At 35.3% G+C, this 26,824-nt stretch overlaps 2 protein-coding genes across 2 annotated transcripts in view; both read right to left on the reverse strand.

Moving 5' to 3' along the window:
• Positions 1–6,503, reverse strand: MEP-1 (zinc finger protein MEP-1). Its single transcript, XM_073983180.1, has 4 exons — positions 3,666–6,503; positions 3,422–3,601; positions 641–983; positions 1–573 (listed from the first exon to the last, which is right to left on the reverse strand). Exons 1-4 carry the CDS (start codon positions 6,501–6,503, stop codon positions 569–571), a joined length of 3,366 nt encoding a protein of 1,121 aa, XP_073839281.1. The 3' UTR covers positions 1–568.
• LOC141402286 (uncharacterized protein KIAA1143 homolog) overlaps positions 5,988–26,824 on the reverse strand; it is a 23,113-nt gene continuing 2,276 nt past the window's right edge. The window contains exons 3-4 of the mRNA XM_073983210.1: positions 20,173–20,534; positions 5,988–6,605 (exon numbers count right to left, since the gene is read on the reverse strand). Of these exons, the coding sequence (XP_073839311.1) occupies positions 20,323–20,534 (212 nt within the window). The 3' untranslated portion in view covers positions 5,988–6,605; positions 20,173–20,322. The remainder of the gene's footprint in view (positions 6,606–20,172; positions 20,535–26,824) is intronic.

Genomic DNA, 26,824 nt, shown 5'->3' on the forward strand with positions numbered 1-26,824 from the left:
TTTGTAATTTATTGTGGTTCAGGGTTCTTTCCTCTCTTTCCACGTAGAAAAATGAAATGAAAAAATTAATAAAAACAAAAAAAAAAAATTGTTTCGAATACGAATTTCATTATTATTTTCAGTATATGCTTAAAAGGATTCTAAATAAAAATGGAAAGTTATGCTAAACAATTGATCCAAATTGAAATTACTATTTAGGTTAGCAATGACAATTTCTTGTGGGGAACTTTTGCGGAGATGTTTGGTATGGGCATTTAGATAATATAAAACGGAAGTAGGAATACGAAGAAAATCTACATTTTTGTTCTCATATGAATTTGAGTGGGTGAGAGGACGAGGAAAAATTCAGTTATTCTTGAGAAATATTTTACACAGCAGCCACTATTTTTGCATTTTCCAGCTTTTTCGGATGTGGTAAAAACGATTCCACATGGTATTTAAGATTTCCACTTGCTCTTTGCAAAGTACATTTTACTGTCGTTCCAATACTAGCAGTCATATAGGCTGGTTGGTACGTTGTCAACACATTACAGTGTGTCCTTCTTGGCCTTATCTTAAACAAAGTAACTTAATCTGCAATAGTAAATTTGTTGATTATCATAAAGTGATTCATACAAATTTTCAAAATATGACTTCTTACCAATAACATGAGTATCCATGTTTGAAATGCGCGATTTTGATGCAGGTTGTGGTATAATTGTGATTTCATCGTTTATCTTTAATGGTTTTAACAGTGAATCGTTTGCTGCTGATAGACTATTACGCCCACTACTACCAGCCGATGAATTTGTAGCCGTTGAGTTCTTCTTGCCATCCATAGCCTTTTTGGCCACAGTACTGTGAGCTGTGTAGACGTGCGTCTCAAATTGTTTATACATTCCAAATGTGGCTGTACAGACAGTACACTTATAGGATAAATGTGCCGGTTTCAGAGTCATATGATGATCTCGTGACACATGGTTCAAGAGCTTCCACTGATACATCTGTAAAGGTAAACGGAAATAAACGTCATCAACATACTTGGCCAACGGCTACAAAACTGTCATTCAAGTTTGAAAATAGGTGCCTCAACTATGTTTCTTAATTCAAACCCATGTATCATCAATGTATATATATAACTCCATGAATAACTTAGAAGGTGCAACTTTTTTCATATGGAAGAGTGCAGCCATATTCTTTTTAACCCACATGTTCAAAAAGGGGATTTTCAGAATTTTGGACGTATGAACTTGCCGACAAAAATATGGATTTCAATTAAAGCTCAAAAGTTTTGCGGGAGAGGTACCTAAAGTAATGAACCAACATAGTCCATTTTGGAAGTGGGTCTTATTTTGCGAGTCATTTCTCTCTATAGGTATCGCGCACAGCAGACATTTACTTAAATGTCACCATATAATTTAGAGATTTTGGACTATTATATCAGGAATCTTGGATTTGTCCACGAAAAACATAATATCGCTGTAAACAGGGCCACTAGGAGTATCTTCTGTAAAAATTTCCAAAGGATCCTTGGACAGACCCTTAACAGCACTTAAACAAAAATGTTGAACACTTGTGTGGGCGGTACCCTAAGGAGTGGGCCGATAGGGGGCCCACTTTTGAATATAAACCAAGCAAACCAAGTTTGTATAAAATATTTCGAGATACAAAGTTTGGCCCAAATCGATCCGTTTATAGATAACGCGCGTACAATTTTAATATTTTCGAACTTTTGTGTGGGAGGTATCGGAAGGAGTAGACCTATGAGCACCATCTTGGAATTTCATCCAATATTCGAAGTAATATTAAGATATGCAAAGTGTGGACCAACGCAGTATTCGGTTCGGAATTTTCAACAGCTTTTGGGGTCATTTTCTCAAGAAGTATGTACTTGCCACTCAAAAAACTTGTACCATCGTAATAGGGACCTTGAGTGCAAACTGTCGCAAGAACAATCAAAACTAAACAGCACTTTTCCGAAATTTTGAGTGGGAGTTACCCGAAGGAGTTGACATGTAAAGTCCATACTCCAACCTGATCTAGGTCTCGTTGAAATATTACAATGTGCAAAGTATGGATCAATCGGTTACTGCCTTCGAGAGTTATCGCGAACACCATTTTAGCGAAAAGTTTTGAACTATTGTGAGGGAAGTAACAGAAGGAGTGGACCCATATGGCCCATCTTGGACTTGATTTAAGTTTGGGCAAAATATTATGAATGCCAAATTTTGAACCAAATCGGTTAATCCGTTCGAGAGTTATCGTGCGCTCCAGCCAACCAGACATACAGACGAACATTACTAAATCGACTACAACTTGTCTGAAAGGGAGATCGTCCCAACATACTTGGGATCTAAAACCATTATTTCGATGGGGCAAATTTTGTCCGTATGAAAGTGTATATACCCTCGCTAGCATAAATGCTGAGGGTATAAAAACTCCATATTGCATTGTTTTAGCAGGTAGTATAACCTAGTGTAAAATCGGTGTAGTCAGTTTGAGTTTTTTAACATGTTTGCTAGTCCGTTTTTGTATGTATGTTAAAAACACGTATCCAACGTTCTTCATTGAAAACTTGCTAGTTTCTATTGAGCAAATTGTTTCCAGTAAGAACAAGCAAGTAAAGGAATATAAAGTAGAATGGAATAGATAGAAGATAGACTGTGGACGGGCGAAAATCCTTTACCGGTCGAGTTTCCTACACATTCACCATTTCTTCCTAAGAGAAGACTTGTTTTGAAAGCGTAGTCCTTTTCAACAATTATGATTCCAATGCAGTGAATAACAAAACAAAAAAATTTCAAAAAATAAAAAACAGGCTGAGCCCGGCTGGGATTTGAACTCACGTCCTTGAAAAACATATCAAAAAATGTTGTCATGGCGTGTTAGCGTTCAAAGCCAACTCATAACTTCAAAGTCAGCGCAAAAAGCGTTTGTCATGAAGAATACATTTCTGTGGCCAAGTATCCGCGTTAATGTACAAAAACACATTTGCATTTGAAAAACGATAAGTTCTAGGATAGAGAAGCCATTGCATAGTCGATACGTCCGAAGATTTGCTTTACCACCAATGAAACCAGGTAACGTAATTTGGTGACTATGTGGGTTCGAGTCCTTGGCTTTCCTTTTTCACTTGCAAATAATTTCAGATCATCAAGCTTAACTCTAAACGAGAAAATTAACAAAAATCATTAAAAAAATGATCTTCGCCATAAAAAGGCAAAATTTCAACAGTTGATACTTGTTCATCCAATGTCGATTGGCAATTGTTTTAAGGTTATTAATCACAGGCATACTTTGACACAATACGAGCCATCAAAAAAACGGATGGCAGGAAATCTATCTTTTTGACAGCAGCGAAAAAAGCGAGGCATATTGTATTGTTGGGCAATCATATAATTGTCTCTTCGCAACAAATAAAATTTGTCCCAATGATACTTACTCTACCGCATACTGGACATCTTCCTGCGTCCTTGCCTTTATTAGCGGCTTCTTGCATAGAGCTTGTTACCAAACCATGAGAGCCCAACAAGTGACGTTCTAAGCCCTGATCTGTGAAGAATCGGAACTGACACTTCTGGCAATTTAATGGTGGTCTATTATAAATCATCTTGGGGTGAATCTGAAATAAGAGACATTGAAGATAATTAGTAAAATGTCTTACTATATACAGTGCTACTACTTACCTTAACTTTGTGCATCCATTGCATATGATTACGCAATTGTTCTAAATCCTTTATGTAACCATCACATATCTCGCATATAACAAATTGAGCCTTGCCACCAGCTGGATTTTGACCCGGTTTCATACCGGCTGGTGGTACCTTACTGGTTGTTGGCGATTGCGCTGCCGCTCCAGCTGTTTGTCGAGGTAGTGGTGTTATCGAAATGCTAGGTTGACCCGTGCTCAGTTGTTTTTTAGACGAGGCTGCATTGCCTGATAGAATTTGTCCAGCGATATTTCCTAGCTGGTAATTGTTCGGCAGTACAACATTTGTAGCTGCAGGATTGCGAACTTGATTAGCGGCACGAATCATAGCGCCAGTAGATGGTGGTATATTCTTATTTCCCACAGGCATTTGTGGAGACCGCCCTCTGATCTTGTTCGCTGCAGCAGTCTGCGCCGCCAATGCTGCTGCTTGCAAATTTCTAGCCTGTTGCTGTTGTTGTATTGTAGCCAATGCTGCCTTTTGGGCAGCAGCCTGTGCAGCCATTGCCTGGTAAGCGGTAGCTGTTCCCACCAGGCCATGTCTGGGCTTAATGCGAGGAATTTTAGCGGGCGCTTCCCAATCGTTTGGTGGTGCCAAATTAATTTCAGGCCGGAATTTCTTGGCGCACACGGGCTGATGACGTGCCAATTTTGCCTTGCCGTTATCTTCAAATCCACAATTAGGGCATTGATGATATGGTAGGGGCTTGATGAGACGAGCTTTGATGTTATGAACTGCTTCCATGTGATAGACAATTTCAGTGGCATTTCGTATTTCAAAAATACAGAAGTTACATTTGTACATGACTCCATTCATGTGAGGTGTTTCGTAATGATTTGCCATGGCAAGTGCCGATTCGGATTTGAAGTTGCAGAACTCGCAGCGCTTCATGTTAAATTTGAAGGGAGCATTCTTCTTCTTTGACGCCTCCATATTAGCCGTAAGGGCAGCAATTGCCTTTTCGAATTCAGCGGTATTACGACCCAAACTCTTGCGCATTTTTCGTTTCTGAAGTCGTATTAGATCGTTCTGTACATATTCCTGAACTAATCCAACACCAATGTCCATAAAGAATTTACCCAGGGGGCTTTCGAAGTAATTCTCTTGCCCAGGTTTAGCAGGTACGGTTGAATTGGTGGCTGTCGCGGCCACCGCAGCTGCAGGTTTTATTGCTCCTTTCAGGGCGGATATGTCATCAGATGCTTCCTTTATTAGAACCTTTGTTCGGACTCCCGACTCGGAGTCGTCATCATCGTCCTCCTCCGAATCTTCGTCCTCTTCAGACCATGAATCATCGTCGCCTTGCCCTCGTTTCTTCTTTTTGGCACTTTTTTCTTCTCGATCTTCTTTGTTCTGCTCTGTCATCATGTCGAATTCGTCTGTCTTATCTACTGTCGCCAAATCTTCTTTTGTAAAGGCAAATTTTTCTTCCAGCTCTTTGACGACGTCTTTTATTTGGTCAGATGGAGGTTTTTCATAGATATATGGAACAATAAAGGAAGGGGCCTCTAAAACGAACATATCGTCTGTCAGGCCAGGCAAACAATTGGCGTTGGTTGTGTTATTTAAGCCGGGCAACATAGCTAAACCGGGTATAGACGAAGTTGCTGCAATAGGCGCTCCTACCGGTACTAGTTTCGGTGGCCCTGTTACTGGCGAGGCGGGTGTAATATTTACAGGATATACGATTGCATTTTTATTTGATACATCTGACGACGGTCCCATCAAAGACCGAGCATCTTTAATGCTTAACTGTCCTTGGGTTGGGGTTAGGCTGTTGCGTTGTCGTTTGTTTGGGGGCTGCGATAAATCTTCTTGGCCACCCGTGGCATCCAACTTACGCTTCGAGAGATCATTCGCTGTAGGCGGCGGACTATCGTCTTCTATAACCACACAATCATCGTCGTCATCGTCATCTTCAACTACTGCTGGCGGTTTCGATGCGGTTTCGGACGATTTTGAGGGAGGCGGCGTGGGAGCTACAGATACATTAGACGGCTTTTCACTTTCGTTTTCGGAATCAGAGCCTATAACCACTGCACCATCTGAATCGTGTGTCTGCGGTTTATCTTTATTTTGGGAGTCCTTTCTATTCGACGTCTCCGACATTTCAATGTCTGAATCATCTCCCAAATCCACAACACCACCATCGGATTGCTTCTCCTCAGCAGACGCAGAACCATTTTGACTTTGTTTCGAATTTGGTACAGCCAAAGGATCAGGATTTGTGTGGTTGGAATTATCATTTGAAGTGTCGTCGACATGATTAGCCGACCCATCTGCACTTATTGGGCCCTCGCCCTCTTCACTGTGTTGTGTCTTCGATGCTGCATGACTGTCATTTGTGTTTGTGTCGTTGTCTGAATCTCGAGCACGATTTGAAGAATGTGTTTTTCCTGCATCTGAGCTATTTACACTATCACAATTTTGTGATATACTTTCGCAAGCATTTGAGGAGTCCTCGTTCACGTTACCCGATGTCTTCGAAGGTATTTCTGTTTTGCTATTGTTGCTATTTTCGTCACGGTCTCTAACATCGCCTCCTGTCCCTCCGCCTGTCTCGGTTGACGAGGTTATCTGTGAATCATCCTCCTCGGTGTCAACACCATCCACTTCCATTGTTTCATCTTTGTTGCAGTTTTGATTTAGTTTAATTGTGGATTGTGTTGTCTTACTGCTGCCGCTATCGTTGATATTGGTAGGACTACCATTTTCTTGACTGCCACTGGCTGTTGCAGTTGTCTCAGATTTCTGTAGGTTAGCCGTTGATGATAAACCTGAACCTTCCGGCATAGAAACACCAACTTCAGTCATATTATAGAATTGATGTTGCCAGATTGTCTTCGGTATGGATGTATGGATTTTTTAGTAACTTTCGGTATCTGGAGTATTCAAATGCCGATGAAATTAGGGAAACTGTAATTAGAAGAAATAAAAATAATAAATTTTATAGCAAAATCAGCAAATCTGAAATGTATGTATATTAAGTATTAATACATATGTCAACAATTTATGTAACAACTGACAAAATATTAAGGTAGAAACTGTAACCCTGGGAGAGTGGAATTGTGTCTACACATCGAATCCGCCATTTACTAATAAGACGATACTGACCAATAGACGCTACTATCAGCTGAGCTGGCAGTTCGAAACCAAATGAACTTTTCGTCAGACAAGGCTCAGAAACCTTGGTACATGCGAAGTTGTCCTTGGCTTGTTTAAAAGAAATATTTTAAAAATCCATGGACACATCTATGCAGACGGAGTTTACAGCATCCTATGAGGATGTTTCTGGCAGGGTACGCCTCTAAATCAAAGATCATCCAGTGCACTATATGTAATTTGGCCTGTTTTTGAGACAAAAATTAATAGCGGTGGACTTATGGACTGTAACCATGGGAGAGTGGAATTGTGTCTACACATCGAATCCGCCATTTACTAATAAGACGATACTGACCAATAGACGCTACTATCAGCTGAGCTGGCAGTTCGAAACCAAATGAACTTTTCGTCAGACAAGGCTCAGAAACCTTGGTACATGCGAAGCTTGTCCTTGGCTTGTTTAAAAGAAATATTTTAAAAATCCATGGACCCATCTATGCAGACGGAGTTTACAGCATCCTATGAGGATGTTTCTGACAGGGTACGCCTCCAAATCAAAGATCATCCAGTGCACTATATGTAATTTGGCCTGTTTTTTGAGACAAAAATTAATAGCGGTGGACTTATGGACTTTTTATACATTTTTAATGCTTTATAAGCAAAAGTAAGATAAAACAAAGATTTACACAGTAGAATTCGGATATAGCAAACTCGGTTATAAGAAACTACGTTTATAACGAACATAGTTTTGGGTTCCGAAAGAATTTTTCTTAATATTTGTGCACACGTTCAACTTCTTAAAATGACTACGATTATAACGAACAAAAATTGTCACCCCGCGAGTAGAATTTCCTACAATTTGTTAGGATTTACAGGACCGGTTTTAAGAACAAGCTGATAGCGACGAATTTAAGCGCCGTTTTAAATATTTTAATATACATATATTCCTTTTTAGTTTAGTTTGGCTCGAGGTCAGCGGAATAAAAACCAATTTTTGGTTTTTTTTATATTATCATTTTATTTTATTCCGAAGTCGGAAAATACTTGCGAATGGTGTGGAAGTAAACTTTGTTGTCCGAGATTAAAACGAAAACAAAATCCTTGCTGATGATCGACGATGTTGATCAAAATATTGGAAAATAAAATGATATAAAAAACCAAAAATTGTTTTTTATTCTACTGACCTCGAGCCAAACTAAACTAAAAAGGAATATTGAGTCCAAAGGTCAACTAAAATCAATACAAAAATATTTTAATATATAATATTTAAAAGTAAGCTTTAATAATAATATTACAGACGAACACGGTTTTAAAGAACTGCGGATGTAACAAATAAATTTTGTTGTTCCTACCCCTAATTCTTATATTAACTATTTTATTCATTCAAAACCAATGAACGCGGTCAAAATCGACTAAAATATTGATCCGCCAAAAAAATTTTATAAACATTGATATGTTTAAAATATTGATTCGCGAAGAGATCTTTATATTATTTATTTAAAAGGACCAAATAAACCGCGCAATCATGATCCCTAGTTAGAACGTATTACACATATAATTAACAAAAATGTTGAAGACGACACCTCTGCACATTTTTGCAACACATGGTGAATATTTCTTTAAAGAAAATATATTTTTAGTTCAAATCGGATGCTTTTTCCGTGTTTAATATTTTCTTCACCAAATCAAAAATTAAAAAAAATATTTTTTTCTGCAAGGAGGGCACCTTCAAAAAAGTGATATAACTCTGAAAAACGCAAAAAATCTCACCTTGGTATATTATGTAGTACCCTTTTCTGAATATATTACCGGTACCAGAATTTCAGACAAAGTTGGATAATTTTGTAGAAGTCTATAATAAAAAACTATAATATTGCTTTCTTAGGTTGTATCCCATATGACGATTTTTTTCATTGTAACAAACATTTTGAAGAAAATTATTTCTTAAACCAGAAAGTACATAACGCCACCATTCCACTGAATATCTATGTATTTGATTATTACCAAACTCTTACAAATTGCTTTAAAATTCTGCTCTGAGTTTTAATATTTTTTTTATTTTGTTTTCGAAATTTTTATTTTAATTTAATATCGCGAGTTTTGAATATTTTTGAAAACAAATTGCACATCCATATGTTCTTTCTTCGAATCAAATTAGAAAACTCGCGTTATTAAAAGTGCCTTTTTTGCCTAAAAACCTGTCCAAATTACCTATAGTGCAGTGGAAGAAAACACCTTAAAATTTCTCAATTTTAAAACACTTGAACTTTATGCTTAGATCAAATATGAGGGCAAATTGTTTGTTATAGCCACCTAAAGTGTCAAATAAAACATTGTTTAGATTCTAAATCAAAATTCAGTCTCCCTTTTCCTATCTGGGATGTTTGTTATATCTTATATTCATATCTTTAAGTTACTATAAACTATAGCTGTAGATAAGAACTACATTTAAATTTTGCCTTACTGAGAAAGATATACCAAGCGAATACCATTATTGTTATTTTAGGCATACCTTTCTGAAAATAGAAGCACATTATAATATTCAATATTCTTATTAGAAAAGTATTGTTTGTTTTTAATTTTCAATTTTAATTTTGGCGCCAAATTTATTCCTCCTTTAAAGCCTAAAATAAAATATTTATGTCTAACTCGTATAAAATAAAAATTGCCTGAAATAAATGTATGTCTTGACAATGATTTCTATTCTCCGGGATTCAATAGGTTTCCCGGAGAATAGAAATCATTGTCAAGACATAAAATTGTCGCTGATTATATATCCGAGCCATATATATGTAATAGTATGTGTGCAAATAAGAAAGTACATAGTTATCTTTATACATATATGTAAGTACAAATAGATATGTATATTTTAAAATATATAAGAACAGAACACATTGAATGGTCTGTCCCCGTCAATTTGTAAAGTTAGCGGCTGAACAAAACATATAACTTTTTGGTATAAACACACATACACACACATCGACTCGACCGACTATACGACGTTTTGAACAACGTTTTTGAACTGGCATTCTGACTGCTCAGCTGGTGTTCGAAATAATGCTTCGGATAGTTGATCCAACAATTCGACAAATGGACGGACGGACGGTATGTGTAACGAGACAGACAAACAGACGGACGAGATGTTAAGCAAGCGACTAAAACGAAATACAACAAACGACGAAAATGAAGCTAAAACACACAAGCAAGAATATATTTTGCTTGTTTCGCTATAAGTGAATCAGTCAGCCAACCAGCCATTCAGTCAGTCCGAAGAAGAGTGTGGTGTAAAATAAAGAAACTAGAAGAAGTAGAACGGGACGGAGCAACACTGGCATGACTAGCGGTGGGCAAGAAGAAGAAACATATATTGTCGAGTATGAGTTTTTGCAGCTTCAGCTGACTACAACAAATCGCATCCAAAAGCAACGTGGTTCTAATAGTTAACGTTTATTTTGTCTTAGGCAAGGAGGAGTATTTGCGGTATAACACTGCTTCATACCATGAATGCTGTTAAGTGCACCATCATCAGCCAAAAGATTGTCCAAGTTTTTACTGCATGTCAACGAAGGGAGTTTGAGGCACAATAAGAACTACCAACAACAATGGCCCCATCTACAATATTGGTCCTGGTTTGGGTACTGTCATCAATACGGTATGGATGGAGAGAGTGCTGGTAATGGCAATGTGCGTTGGAGAACTTTTTGGCTTCGACCTCCAAAGAAGGTTTGGTAGTGATGTGGGGAAGAGGCGTAACAAAAATAATTACAACAAAGTTTTTTGACCGGCTAACGGTAACGCATAGACAGATTCCGTGATATCAAAACACGACACACAACACTCTTGAAAACCAACAAACAACTAAAGGTTGCCAAAATTATCAAGAGCAGCATTGAGTACACCAACCATGGAGAGCAGGCAACCTTTCGTCATGCACAATGAGAGAGAAGTGTGCGAGAATATCTGCTGAGTGAATTTGACTTTCAGTATCTTCTGCGGCTACAAGTGCTGTATTTGAAAGGTTACTTAGTTTAGTACAAATAAAACAGGGTTGTCGCACAAAGTAGCATGTCATGCTTATAAAATCTGAGTTAACATTAAACGGCTATAGGTATCATGAGAAGCTGTTCCCATATTCATTGATAATATTTATAATACCCTCTGTATGGTTGTTAAAGGCGGTATATGCATTTTGATATGTCAAATACGTGTCTCATCGAAAAAATGATTTTAACCCCACTTATGTTTTTGTATGAAATCAGTTTCAGAACGGATCAAACGATTTTGTCCTATAGTTGGTAGTCGTAATATTATGCCCAAACTTCTGGTACCTCCACCACAAAAGTTCACAATTTGTTTGTTAAATTGGGGAGCACGGCAACTCTCGAAGGAATTAACCAATTTGGATCAATATTTTTTTTCCAGACAGATATAATGTTCGAATGCCGACTATATCGGTCCACTCCTTGCGGTGGGTACATCCCACACATGACATGCTTGAAATCGTTTTGCTTTTTTTTAATCAGGTTGTCTTCACGCCCCTCATTACAATGGTAATTTTTTTGGAGGTAAGGAAATACTTCCTGAGGAAATGGCCCAAAAGCTCAAAGAAAGACTGTGAATTGGGTAGTCGGTTTGGCCGAAACTTGCACATCGTAAAATTTCTTCCAAACGTCCCAAGAAGGTCCATATCGGACAATACCTGGGACTGCCTCCTTCACCAAAGATAAAAACTTTGCCTAAGGACTGTTCAAGGATTGTTTTGGAATTTTCATCGAAGGTAGTCCTTGTTTTTATGATAACAACGATAGGTATAATTTTTTGGTGGTGGCCGATGGGCACAATAATAACTATCGAGTGACTCCCAAAAAATCCTCTATCACTAACAAAAATGTTATTTATTTTTAATCCAAGGGATCTGTTCTTAGAACATTTAGGGTATACCTCGGTTGTCAAAGTTGTCTAATACCTGTTAACTTGTTTTTGATGCAAAACCAATAACAAATTTGAGCAACACCGACATTTTATAGTTATCTTTTAATTCATTGTCTTTACGACTTTGTGAAAAAAGTATAGAGATGTAAAATAATATGCCTGTTCCAGAACCTGCAATAATCTACAAATTGTTACTACGATAACAATTCATGTTATCGAAAAAAATTAAAAAAAGTAATAGATTTTTGCAGGTTTGGAACAGGCCATAACTGTTCGTTTCAGAATCGTAAATGTTCGTTTCAGAACGATATCACAAAAATTGTTATCGTGGCAAATATTTGTAGATTCTTACAGGTTCTGGAACAGGCATAATGTTAAAAACGCACAGCCTGTTTCACTATGTCGAACGAAAATGAAAACGAAAGAAAAACAACTAAACTTGTGTACGATTTTTAAATTTTTTGGTTGTTTTAAAGCAAAGGCAAAGTCAATATTGCCAGGTTTTTCATTCGCAATAATTTTCTTTCGATATAGTGAAACAGGTCTGCAATAAATTAACTAAACGGACGCTTAAATAACAAATCAGAGTTCAGTAAAACATCATTGGTAACCCTATAAAGTATCTATGATAATTATTTGAAAAATATACAATTATAACAAGGCCATCACATCAAACTTAATATGTAATTATAGCAAACTTTAGTAATTGCAATTTGTATCTTAATGTATCTTCGTGAAAATTATGTAACATAAAAATGTGATTCAAATCTGATACAAAAATTTAAACATACAACTTGTATTATCCCATGGATACAAAACTGTACCTTTTGAAAACAACACTGCAGTAATAGTTCATGGTGTTTGCCCGAAACACATTTGAACTTCACCACTGAGGGTTGATTTTACTTTTAATCGCGACAATCAGAAGAGAAACCGAGAGCAGTTACATACAGCAAGTAAAGAGAACGTTCGGCTTTGGCTCTTTGTAATATAGAATATCTCTTATATTTGTTGAAATGATTTGTTTGAGAAATCCCACAAACAAACATCTGAAAACCAAATGTCATGGAATAATGGAAGACCGACCAAATGTCATCCACGAATAGAATTGAAAAATAACAAAACAAATTCAACAATTTTTGGGCTTTTTGTTTGCGAGCAGACCATGTTCTTACCCACAACAAAATAGTAAAACGCTCCCAAACAAATGTTGCTGCTGGGTGCTCAAACAAGTACACCACACATCCAATGCATACTGAACGCCGCAATACAAAATTGCCAAGAATATCAAGAATATGGTAAACAAAACAAAACCGATAAACATGCTAAACGTAAACGAAAAACCTAAATCGAAACACATAAACAAAGACACCTCGCCGCCGCACATTCACTGTCATCGTCATAGCATAATGCCGCTTTTAAGGGACAGTAAACTGAATATACATACATACTATACGTAATTACATACTAGTGAAGAGATCTGAATTGATGCAAACAATCCATCAGATTACATTTGCATTGGGTATTGTGGCGCGGGAAAAGTAAATTGAAACATATTAAAGAAAATCTAATCAAATAGTAAGAAATATTAACATAAGGTGAGCTAGACTTCCCAGCCGCCAATGATGAGGTGGTTAAAGTGTTGCCGTAGCATTCGAAATTTACTTTTTTAAATTAGGTATCGGTATCGTTGTTTAACAAAAAAACACCAATCCAATCCGCACAGTACGACGAATATCAAGGGGAAAAGGAACTGGCTAAAGCAGTTCAAAAGGAAGTGACACGAGAAAAGCAGAAACCGATAAACAAGTTATAAAACAGATTTCGTTATAAAATATATGAAATATACTATAGTAACATACCAAGGAGACCGATAGAGGAAAGAGTTACGTACAGGGGGGAACGACAGAGTGACTGGCTGGCTGGCTAAACACTTTTCACTAAACTGTGAAAAAATGCTTACCAATACGGTAGGGAGATATTCGGGGGGTAAAAAATCCGTAGTGGTCAGCAATGTATGTATATAGAAAATTACGAAATTTTCTAGAATAAAAAGGTACATTTCTTTATAAAGGAATAACATAAACATGACTCAGAAGCAAACGGCAAAATATTTTAACTAATACGTAATTGTTTTTTATTGTAAACTTCCGATTTCCTACTTGTAGATTACATAATAGAAAGCGCTTTAATTTATTTTTATCTCTAACTTCGTTAAGGGAACTCAAAACCTAAACTGATATCGACAATGGTATTATAATTAAAATTTTATAACATAAAGTTATAAATTTGTTAAATATAAAAAAAAAACAATATAAACCATTTATATCATCAAACTCAACAAATTTATTTCTAGAACCAATTCCGTCACACATTCCAAATTTCATTGAAATTGGACATACATAGCGTGTTAATTGCATAAAATACATGAAATCGGCCGAAAATATAAAAAAAATTTTATAACATAAAGTTATAAATTTGTTAAATTTATACAACAATATAAACCATTTATATCATCAAACTCAAAAAATCCACTTTTATCTTAAAATATAAAGCATTGAATAATGTTATGTAATAAACTCTGAGACATTACTTTTAATAAAATATTAATATTATTTCAGATACCAGATATAGTTCGGGCGGTCTTTCCGATATGGCCTCGCCAGCCTTACATAATAACACCTAAATGTCATATTGGAGCTAAGTGTGTTGATATTATTGGACTTTATGCTTTACCGTGCCACCTTCGAAATTCATGCCGACATGTACCACGCTACATTCCACAACATTTCACGAAAATCGGTTTGTTAGTTTTCGAGATATAACATACTTAAAAACTGTGCGTGGTCGGGACTTCGGGCACCAAGAAAGAACATTTGATCGGGGGCGCAACCACCATTGTACCGAAAATTAATTTGCAAGTCGATGCATTCATAAGTTTAGCAAATATAGCGATTATAAAGCAATAGGCCTCCAAAATTTATCAACTAATATATAGCATTAGCTGAACCCGGTGCGCGTCGCTACCCCGAATAAGGTAAAATATATTTTGACAAATTTATTTGTAGGCCATTTTTCATCAAATCGGGTATATATATATAGCGTATATATGGGAGCTACATCCAAATCTTGACCGATTTCAATATAATTTGGAAAATTTATTTCTAGACCCAATTCCGTCACACATTCTAAATTTTTATTGAAATTGGACATACATAGCGTGTTTAATGCATAAAATACATGAAATCGGCCGAAAATATATATGGGAGTTATATCAAAATCTGAACCGATTTCAATATAATTTGGCAAATTTATTTCTAGACCCAATTCCGTCACACATTCCAAAATTCATTGAAATTGGACATACATAGCGTGTTTAATGCATAAAATACATGAAATCGGCCGAAAATATACATGGGAGCTATATCCAAATCTGAACCGACTTCATTATAATTTGGAAAATGTATTTCTAGACCAGATTACTTCAAACATCCAAAATTTGGAGACATTATCTGTTACCATTCTATAGATATTTGCATAAAAATCTAAATTTTTTGAGGTACCACCGATTCTGATGCTATATCTCCGGATCAACGCTTTACCTTTCAGGCCATATAGTGATATACTCTGAAAATTTCTGGAAGATCGGTTTAGCGGTTTTTGAGTCCATAAACTTAAAACAAACAAACGTACAATCATTTTTCTACTTTATATATAGAAGATTTCGGACCACGGAACATTCCTGAACATTTTCTCAGAATTTCATGAAATTAGGTTCAGTAGTTTTGAAAAAATAATGTATTGAAAAAAAATGGTTGTGGTCATCAGTTTTCAAGAAATAACACATTTAAAAAGTGGGCTTGGTCCGGTATTTTGGCTCCAAATGTCTACCTAAGGTCAAGGACACAACCCCCTCCCAAATGAATGCTGCATATAAATATAACCTTTAAAAGAAAGGCGTGGGAAAGTACCCCACCCCTTTGATATTCATAGAGTATACATTGTCACAACAAACCTTGAGCATTTGCTGCAAATTTCATGGAAATCGGTTCAGTAGTTTTGGAGATATAACATATTTAAAAAAGTAAGCGTGGTCGGGTCTTTATGCCCAGAAGAAGTACCCAGATTCTAGATTAATTCGTAAATTTTCAAACCGATACATTCGTTATGGTTGCAAATTAGCGTTTTTTTAATATCAAACAAAATATGCAGCCTATTTTCACCGGTTGCCATCTCTATACATTTTGTAGATGCAACATATTTTACAAAGTGGGCGTTGTCAAGTCTTTGGGTCCAAAATAAGAACGTAAGATCGGAGATACAACCACAATTGCCTCGTAATTATTATAAATATAGCATTTTTAAAGAAATAGGGTATAGGGGAAGTACCCCGCATCCTCCGGAATTCAACTAAATTTGTAGCCCATTTTAACCGGGGGCCATCCCTGTACATTCCCTGACAATTTCAGGAAAATCGATTCAGTAGTTTTTGTAGAAAATATAAAAATTGAAAAAGTGGGCGTGTAAGTGGGCGTGGTCAAATTTTCTTTGCATAAAAACCTAAGTCGGGAACATTTTCACAAAAAGAATTATCCAAATCGGTCCAGCCGTTCTCAACTGATGCCATTACCAACGAACGACATTTGATTTTTATTTATAAAGATATATGTAAATAAAATAAATAAAAAGAAAAATACAAACAAAAACAAGTAAAAAAGTATCAGTCGGCTTTGCCGACAGATATATACCCTCAGCTTATTTGAATTGTAACTTTCATCTACGGTCAGATCGAATGTAAGACCATAAGTCTTTTCATTATTTTGTGGCCTTTTTTAGACATTTGAACTTGCAGACAAAAACATGGATTAGGATTAAAGTTCAAAAGTGTTGAAGAGGAGGTAATTATTTTAGGGGTCATATCTTTTCGATAGATAGCGCGCCCACTAGTCACTTCAGTGGGTCATCGTATAACTTATGAGCCAGTATGCCAAGAAGCATGGACTTGTCCACGGAAAACATAATATCGTTGTAAGCAGGACAACCACGGGCATAAATTTACGACGGATCTTCGAACAGACCTTAAACTGCACTTAGACACAATTGTTGAACTTTTGTGGAGGAGGTACCCTAAGGTACCTCCATTTTAGAAGTTATTTATTTTCAAATTGATTAATAAATAAAATAAAATAAAATAAATAAATAAACTAAATTTGGACAAAATATTAGGAGATCCAAATTTGGACCAAATGCCATTTAAGTGACATTTTTTAAATATTCGGGGGAACTACCGGAAGTTATGGACCGGTATTGCCTATCTTCGAACTGAAGTATGACAAAATATCAGGAAGGCCAAATTTTGAACCAAATCGGTTAGTTCGAGAGTTATCGTGCTCTCCAGCCACTACATATGGTGTCATAGGGGTTTTTTACACCTTTCGGGCTATTTTCTCAAGAAGTATGGACTTGCCCCTAAAAAAACTTTTACGGTCGTAATTGAGACAGCGAATGAATGCAAGTTGCTTCAAAAAATCAAAGTGATTCGAAAGCAAGTCTTAAAGTGAACTTATCCGTAATTTTGTGTGATAGGTATCCAAAGGAGTGGACAAAAATAGTCCATATTCGAACCTGATTTATATCTGGTAGATATATTAGGATGTGTAAAGTATGGACCAAATCGGTAACTCCCTTCAAGAGTTATCGTGCGAACAATTTTCCGGACATTTTTGAACTTGTGTGTGGGAGGTATCTGAAGAAGTGAACCGATATGGCTTATGTTCGAACTTAAACTATGTTTGAACAAAATATTACGAAGGCAAAATATTGGTTTTTTTTTTGCATTTTGAAGTATGGACTTGCCCCTAATGAGACGTGTTCCGTCGTAAGCGGGGCCGTGAATACAAGCTTTTACAACAAAAATCAAAGAAATTCGAAAACAGGTCCTAAACTGAACTTTTCCGAAATTTTGTATGATAGGTACCCGAAGGAGTGGACCGATTGAATCCACACTAGAACCGCTTCTAAGTCTGGTAGAAATTTCACGATGTGCAAAGTATCGACCTAATCGGTTACACCCTTCAAGAGTTACAGTGTGCACACATTTTCCGAACATTTCCGAACTTTTGTGGGGGAGGTACCGGAAGGAGTGGACCGATATAACCCATCTTCGAACTAAGTTTGGACAAAATATTACGAAAGCCAATTTTTGCACCAAATCGGTTCATCCGTTCGAGAGTTATCGTGCGCACCAGCCAACCAGACAGACGGACGGACATTGCTAAATCGACTCCAAATTGTTTGAAACACATTTCGTCCGAACATACTTGGGGTCTAAAACCATTATTTCGATGAGGCACATTTTGTCCGTATGAAAGTGTATATATACCCTCGTCAGCATAAATACTGAGAGTATAATTAAAACATGATTTTCTTACAAAAATGTTCAGTTTAGAAAAAAATTACTGAGGGACCGATACTGTATATTGCGTGTTTCGCAATGTATCAAATACATAAAATCGGAAGAAAATATATTTGGGAGCTAAATCGAAATCTGAACCGATTTCAGCCAAAAGCAAGAGCGTTCTTCTTAAAAAATTATCTTCCCCAATTACTTCTAGTATGCATTTTTTGAAAGTACATACTTAGACTACAAAAACCCTAGTAGGGTTTTGTCCTGTCAGATCAAGTGCGGATTTTATGGCCTCATCTAAACCGGGCTAAATCTACACTTTTTTGCATTTATCGGGCTTTTATCTCAGAAACGAATAGGAATTTGGCCTTCCTGTCTTTAGCGATATTGTAGCCCTAAACTGGTAGAACTTATCTTTTGAAAAAACCACATAAGAAAAACTCCTTCTAGGGCATCAAAATCTATAAAATATAGAAAATTTTACATAATTGCTGAAATTCTGGTCAGTATGGGCTAAACTTTTGGGAGTTGAACCAAGTACCCTTTTGAAAAAATCTTCCAAATAAAGTTCTCAACAATTCTTTAGAACATTCTGAAACTCTAAAATGCTTACTTCATGTTGTTTCAGCAGTATTTCGCATCATGTCTTTTACAACACGTATTTCAAACACAGTTCACACCAACAGTTTATTCTCGCATTTCGGATTTCTCTACATTATTGACATTTTTATTAAATCGTCGTTGAAAAATGTTCTGAAAACAACGGAATAGAGGCATTTTACAACTATGACATATTCTGAAGAGTTGTGTATTACATTCCAGGGAATATTTTTCAAAAAGAAAATATTCAGAAAAAATTAACGGTTTTGGAGATACGGTGCGAAATCCATAAAAATTGCGGCATTTTTGCATATACTTTAAAATTTGAGGCAATAAATGTAGTTTTTCGGGTTCGTTATTTCTCCAAAAATTTTATTCTTGTCCTTGTCTACAAATTTGCTTCAGAGGTCAGAAGAAGATTCGCATTGGTTTCAGAGATATAGACCCGAATTTCTTTAAAAACTCTATATTTAACCATGTTTAGATGGGGCCATAAAATCCGAGCTGGATCTGACACTTAAAAACCCAACTAGGGTTTCTTGTCGTTTGGGTCTGTACTTTCAAAAAATCCTCGGTTCGAATTGTTTGCACAATATCACCTTAAAAATGTTGCACTGTGTTATTAGCCGAATCGGATAGAAAATTCGAATAAAAATACATGGACAGACGGACGGACATGCATAAGTCGACTGAGAATGTGATTCTGGGTATATCCCTAAATGCACAAAGAGATAATACCTTTGCAACAGTGTGATCAAGGGTATAAATGGCAAAGCAGCGGGTTCTTTCGTACCGGATAGACCCTGCGGCTGCCAACCCCGCATCAAACCTATGCTTCAACGTAGGTTACATGCTGCTACAACAACAATAACATGTTAAAATATTAATGATATTTTTTATAGCCTTTCGCGGACTTTGTTATGTATGTATTTCATGGTTTTTAAGTTTGAGAGTTTAATAAGGCGGTCCCAAATTCATTGAAAATTATACATTTGCATAGGAAAAACACTTCGTACAGTTATACATACAAAATAAATAAACTAAATGAAATAATTTAAATAAACTGATTTAAATAATAATAAAATTTTAATATAATGGTAAACTGTACCTATAATGAGCTAAAATTTTAAATAAAAAACAAAACATGCATACATACTAAATATGCAACTATTTTTAAATATATACGTATGTATGTATGTACATATTGTAGTATGTATGTATAACTATTAAATTATATAAAATGTTATATACACATATGTACCAAACGTATGTATTGTACATACAGAGCATATACATTAGTACATGAATGTGTATGTATGAGTCAGTGTTGGTGTACATATGTATATGGTGTGAGTGTTTGTACTTTGCAAATCATTGATTATATACCAATGGAGATATAAATATGTTACTATATGCATTCGTTATATCTACATACAGACATACCTGTTCAACATCTATGTGTATGTATATATGTAAAAGAAATCGCCACTCCAGCTAAAATAATTACAGTGTGATGTGAAAATTTCCGAATTTATTGATCGAATTGTTTTGTGACGACTGTTTGTTGAACTCGTTCTCCTACCACTCTTCTCCTCACTCGTCCTCCTCTTCCTCTTCGTCGGGGTTAAAGGATAATTTTACACTTTTTTTATTATCAGATTTTTTGCGTTTCTCCTCTTTGCTTGATGTCTTTGTAACTTTATTTGAAGATGTTGTTGCCAGTGCAATTTCTGAACCCTCCTTGGGATTGTGGCGTTTACGAAATACAATGGGTTTAGTTAAATCAGCTCGGGCTTCTGCAGCTTCTGAAAAAGAAAGATGTATAACATATAAGTTATAAATGTTAATGACAAGAATTTACTATTGAAATCGAAGAGATAACATTTTTCTGATCAAATCTTAAGTACATGATGTTCAAACCCTAAATTAAAAAAGAAAAACAATTAAAAAAGGCATGTTCGGACGGTCCGAACTTTTTATACCCTCCACGAAAAAATATTCTGAACTAATATGGAATAATTTGTTTTCTTTCTGTTCCGACATTACCAATGTCCACAATTTTAGGCGGAAAAGTTCTTTGACCACTGGTATTTTCATGATATAGCAAGAGATCTCTCTTTGTAAGAGAGGGCCCTTAGATCAACAAGCATCACATGAAAGCATTCGCAGATGCATGCCATAAACAACTATCGGATGAATGCGGTCCTCGGAGGACATCCCTCATCTATCGCAGCTGATGAGCATCAGCTACCACGACAAACCAGATTACTTTTGGCTTAACTACGTTCGGGATGGTGCAGCCGCCTGAATGCCTATAGGGCAAAAATCGACGACACCGTTCAAAGCCTATACCTTGCATGCCGCACAGGCCCGTACGACACACTGCACCTTTTAAACTGTCATGCCAAACCTACTCAACAAACTCCAGTAGATGTGTTGTTACATCCTATCGAAATAGTCGCATTACTAGGAACTTACAAACATATAATAAAAACACTGTTACAACAAGCGTCAAATGTTTATAACCGAAAAGGAACATCCACCCTTCCAAGAGACGCAGCTGAGTCATATTGGCTGGTCCACCATTCTAAATACCTACCAATCCAGAATCATTCCAGGAATATTGGACATATGCCCAGAATGCAGGCTGGGACTACAGAATGCAGTGCACCTTTTCCGTATTTCCCCAAGTTCTTGCCTTTTAAAACCACCATCATTACCTATTGAATTGCACTGTGTAACAACTTCTAGCGTGCATTTCTGATAATAAATATTGAGACTACAAAAACCATAGTTGTTTTGTGTGTTGTTAGATCGGGTTTGGATTTGATAGCATCATCTATACCAGTGGAACCAAGAAATCCTCCGCAAAAATTTCCAAATAATGTGTCGAGAAATTCTTCAGAACATTCTCAAACTTTTATTAAACATATTTCAAACACTGTTCATACAGGCAGGTTATTCTCATATTTGGGATTTCAATGCATTGTTTAAATTGTTGTTAAAAAAGCTAGAAACAACCCGACAGAGGCATTTTACAACAATGAAAAGTTCTGAAGAGTTGCGTATTATATTCCAGTGAATATTTTTGCAAAGGATAACATTATATTACGATTAAATTTAACATGTTTAGGTATACGTTATATACAAATTATAGAACTTTTAGTTTTTTTTTTAATAATCCTTTCCCTTTGGCGAACAATACCAAATTTTCTCAACTAATAAATTCGTTGTCTTGTTGGTTTCAGAGATATATTCTTAATTTGCTTTAAAAAGTCAATCTTTAATCACGTATAGATGAGGCCATAAAATCCGAACCCGATCTAAGAAAACAAACCCCAAATAGGGTTTTAGTCTATCGAGTCTCAACTTTCATAAACTGCTCCAAAGAAGTTGTTTGCACAGGAGTAGCACAAAAATGTTACACAATTTTATTAAATCCCATTTTGGTCTTCGACCATGTGTTGCAAACATTTGAGAGCAAAACAAGCTTTTAACACTTCGTGTGTAGAGTATAGTTTTAACTTATTTTCTATTTGAGGCGAAATATTTCAATTTCAATATATCATCAAAATATGTAAAATAATTTAATTAATTAAGCTATCCTGACCTAAGGAGTTGTATTGAAAAATTATATCTAGCTAAGTCCCACACATCATCAGGCATATCAGATGTGAGTGTCTAGACAGAGGCCGATTTTGAGAACTTCTCTCTATACTAGCATTTGGTCTGATCCAGAACTGCAAGAATCTTCTAATTTTTACTTTTTGTATATCCTCAGCCTTTAGTCTATAAAGAGTATATACAGGCTGACTACCACATCGTCAGTTGCTTGGCAAATGACTGCGAATATATGAAGTATTATGTTTGTTAACCAATTTCGTACTTGGTGTTCGATTTTTCGAACAGTAAAATAACTTTTTTTCAAAAATATACTTATGGATGAAATGGTGTGAACGATAACTCTTGAAGGGAGCAATCGATTTAGTCTAAACTTTGCAAATCGTATTATTTTTTTCCAGTTATAGATCAGGTTCGAATATGGAATACATCGGTCCACTCCTTTTGGTACCTCGCACACAAAATTCGTATAAAGTGAAGTTTAAGAGCTCCTCTCGGATCGTTTTGAAATTTTTTTAGTAAGTTGTCCTTCAGGCTCCCTTTACGACAGCAAAATTTGTTTCTTGCGCAAGTCCATACTTCCTGAGGTATTGGCAAAAAGCTCAAAGAAACCCTGACGGCACCAACCAAAATGGCAAATCCGCAAGATAATTCTCACGGGGAGTTTCAGATTGGTGCAGACTTTGCACATCGTAATATTTAATCCAGTCATATATCAGGTTGGAATTTTGACTATATCGGTGCACTCTTTCTGGTACCTCCTACACAAAATTCGGATAAAGTGAAGCTTAAGATCTCCTCTCGCATCGTTTTGATTCTTGTATGTTGTTCTAGCGGCTTCATTTACAACGGTACATTTTTTCCAATACTTCCTGAGATAATGACCCAAAAGCTCCAAAACCCTGCCGGCACATACTAATCGCTATTGTGCAAGATAACCCTAAAAGTTGTTCAAAAATTTATTTCAAACTTAGTTTAAAGTAATTTAATATTTCGAGTCGTTTATGAAGAAGTTTGGCTACTAAAAATGTTTGGTATACATATGTAAGTGATTGCTATAGCCCCACATTACGGTACATACAGTTTTAAAGCAAACTTGTGATACAAAATCGATATATCAGCAAAAATTTCTAAAATCGTCTTTTCCATTTAAAAAAAAATCAAAAACATCTATAATTTTTGGTACATAGATTAAGAAAAAAATTGTCATTCCAAATCTGTTTTCGTTACCAACTTTGATCGTTGCGCGCAAAAGATATGAACGTTTTAGTTATATCTTTTTAGAAATCGTTAACTGAATTCGCACCCTTTGCGATGATGCAAAAAAAAAATCGAAAAGTTTTAATGGATTCGCGAAAAATTAAATTTGTTAAATAATTTCACATATTTACAAACATATTTTTGAAATAATAGCGCTTATACTTACAAAAAAATATATATAAAAAATTATAGCAGCATCCAGACATTGTGAGGAATAAAATTAAACCTAAGTCATGAAGTTTGGAGCTATAGTATTCATGTTATTTGCAAAAATACAAAGAAAATATGACGAAAAAAATAAAAATCATGTTATTCTAATTTTATTTTTTTATGGTTTTATAGGAAATGTTGAAGAAAAAATATTTGAGTTCTTCGTCATTTTCGTTCAAATTCCACGCAATAATGAAAATATTCCGTTGCAACAAATTTTTCGCTTATAGTTTTCCTATTGGCGAATATTTTTAGAACATTATATTAATTCACAAGGAATTCCAATTGTGGCATAACATTAAAATAATGTTATATTGAATATTACAACATTTGAAAAGCATATAAACCGCGTAATAGTGGAAATCACAAGGTGCGCATCCGATTTTCCAAAACAGCGAATCAATCCCTCTTATTTGATATACACTTTGTGATATTCCATTTGGAGACCACGATGTAGCATCAGTTGCATGTTAGGGTGCAAAAAACAGTAAAATGCCCATAATTTCCACGAAGTACATTTGCACTTTATGCGCATCCGATTTCAATGATCACCATTAAAAAATACATCATCCTATGTCATTTCAGTGCGATCCATCAAGAACCGTGGATGTAGCATCGCACTCAGTTTTTAGAAAAAATCTATTATATCTCCGGATTCGCGAACGTTTTTCAAGATCTGTTTTCGCATATTTTAAATATGCGTTTCGCTCTATTTATCTAAGTAGTAATAACACATCTAAATACGCAATATTTTCAAAAACATTTTTTGCAGATTTTCGAAATTTGAGGGGTATCATATCCGCCGATCTAGTGGATGGATTTAGACGCGCAAAGGCTTGTTAGATTCAGAACGTAAAAAAAAACTAAATTCACGCGGGTTTCCACTGAAATCGAATGGCATTTATAAATGTTGAATCCAAAAAACTGGTATTTTAGAAAAAGTTACGCACAAAAATTTCGACTTTAAGCTGAGATTGTTGTGAACCTTTGAAGGCTACACGCCCGAGTTATAGATTAAAAAATGTGTAATCGCGAGTACTACAATCTCTTAATCAGTTTTTAAACGAGTATAGTAGCGCGTCCCGATTAGAGCAAAAATTCAAAAAACCCAATTTTTCAGTCTTCAAAATGTCAGCATCCGTTTGAGATTGATGCATTGGTTATATTAAAAAATCATACATTAGAAACTTCATCTCTGAAGTGTATTCTTTAACTTCTTCTTTGAACATTATACTCTACATTGTATTGTAAAGCCGCTAATTGAAAATTGACTTAAAAAAACTCGTTTCCTTCAACGATTTTTTCCTCTTTTTTTTACATTAATATGACCACAGCTTCCGCTCAAATTATAATTTTAAGAAACCCATCGGTGTATCGTGCTAAAACAGTTTATTTTACCTAAATGCGTTCAAAAGTTATGGTATATTACAACAATTTGCGAGTTACAATACCCCATACCTCAGTTTCAACATAAGTAAATTTTATACAAAAAGGCCGATATACGGATTTCTTTTTCTCAGGGGTTAAGGGTACATCTCCGTCAGCACAGTTGACTGATACTATCTTCCTTGTTAATATGTCATAAAAAATAGCAATTACATTTAATATTGCATATTTATAAATGTGAAGTATTTTTGAAGCAATTTGTCTATCAAGTATCCTTCTACTATAATAGTTTTCAATACATACTCATATACAACCGACGTCTTTTTTCCTTTATGAATTATTTTATGTTCTCGAGTTAGGAATATTTGCAGTGGCTTAGAACTGTAAGATGACAACCGCATTGTTTGTTGGTTTGCGAAAACCTAGGTTCAAACATCAGCCTGAATTGTTATTTATTGTTATCCTATTAGGACGAAGACCTTATCTGTATTATTCTTAAATTTAAATAAATAAATAGGACGAAGGTCAATTTTAGTTAATTAAATTGATTGAGCTACCTTGACCTAAGGAGTTGTATTGAGAAATGATATTCTAAGTGTCTTTTCACCTGATAAACTGAATAAACACCAGCGAAACGATCGTAGCATATAATGAATGAACTTCGTCCTAATAACACAACAATATGTGTTTTTCGAGTAGCTATGGCATAAAGAAGAAAATATTGGTTGTACCGATGATATTTTTGAAAATTCTATATTAATTCTTACCTATTTTATAATATGTTGATAATATACATATGAGTAGTTATGATGTAAAGGAGGCAAATTATAATCAATGCAATCATTTTTTTTTTTAATTTTTTATGTATAGTTTGTAAGAACAATAATGTTTAATATTTTATTTATAGAGTAGCTATGAAGTAAGGTGGAATCTTTGTAATTATATCTGAATTGGTCATTGAATTAACCATATGGCTTCGCTTGCAAAGTAATGAAATAAATAAATAAAATATGTGTAAACGACAGTATTACCATAATTGTAACACCCAAAATCGAGAATGTTGCAAAAGTATTTTCCAAATAAAATATCGAGTGATTGGAGGTAAGTAGGCCTATTTTCGTACACTTTTGAGAACGCTCGATTTCCAGAAAAACGGGATTTGTAAATGCTTAAAAGCCATAAAAACTTAATTTTCACAAAAAATTTCACTTTTTCAAAAACAAATTCTGGCTATATGTGGGATAAAAATAGTGTCGTCTTACATGTAAATTTAGAGGGATTTAAATTCGACAATTTTACAATTTACATTGTTATGTTCCTTAACTTTTTTAAATGTCAAAAGTAGCAAAAGTATTTAACTGATCCTATATAAATTGTGTTATGAAGGGTTCCATATTATGAAGGGTTCGAGTAATAATAGCAAAACTTGAGTAATCTCTGTAGATAAAGGAAGATACATATTTTTTATTTAATAAGTCCTACAGAAGTTATTTTTCTTTTAACGGTTTTTAATGTTACTTTTAAATTTAAAAATAATTAAAATTCCAGCTAATATAAGGTACACCTCCTTTAGAATGAGAAGACATTAGGGGCAAAAACCAAAAACAACTACAATAAC

Source organism: Musca autumnalis, unplaced genomic scaffold (assembly GCF_047663935.1).
Source record: "Musca autumnalis isolate F117 unplaced genomic scaffold, ASM4766393v1 scaffold_4, whole genome shotgun sequence".
Lineage (NCBI taxonomy): Eukaryota > Metazoa > Arthropoda > Insecta > Diptera > Muscidae > Musca > Musca autumnalis.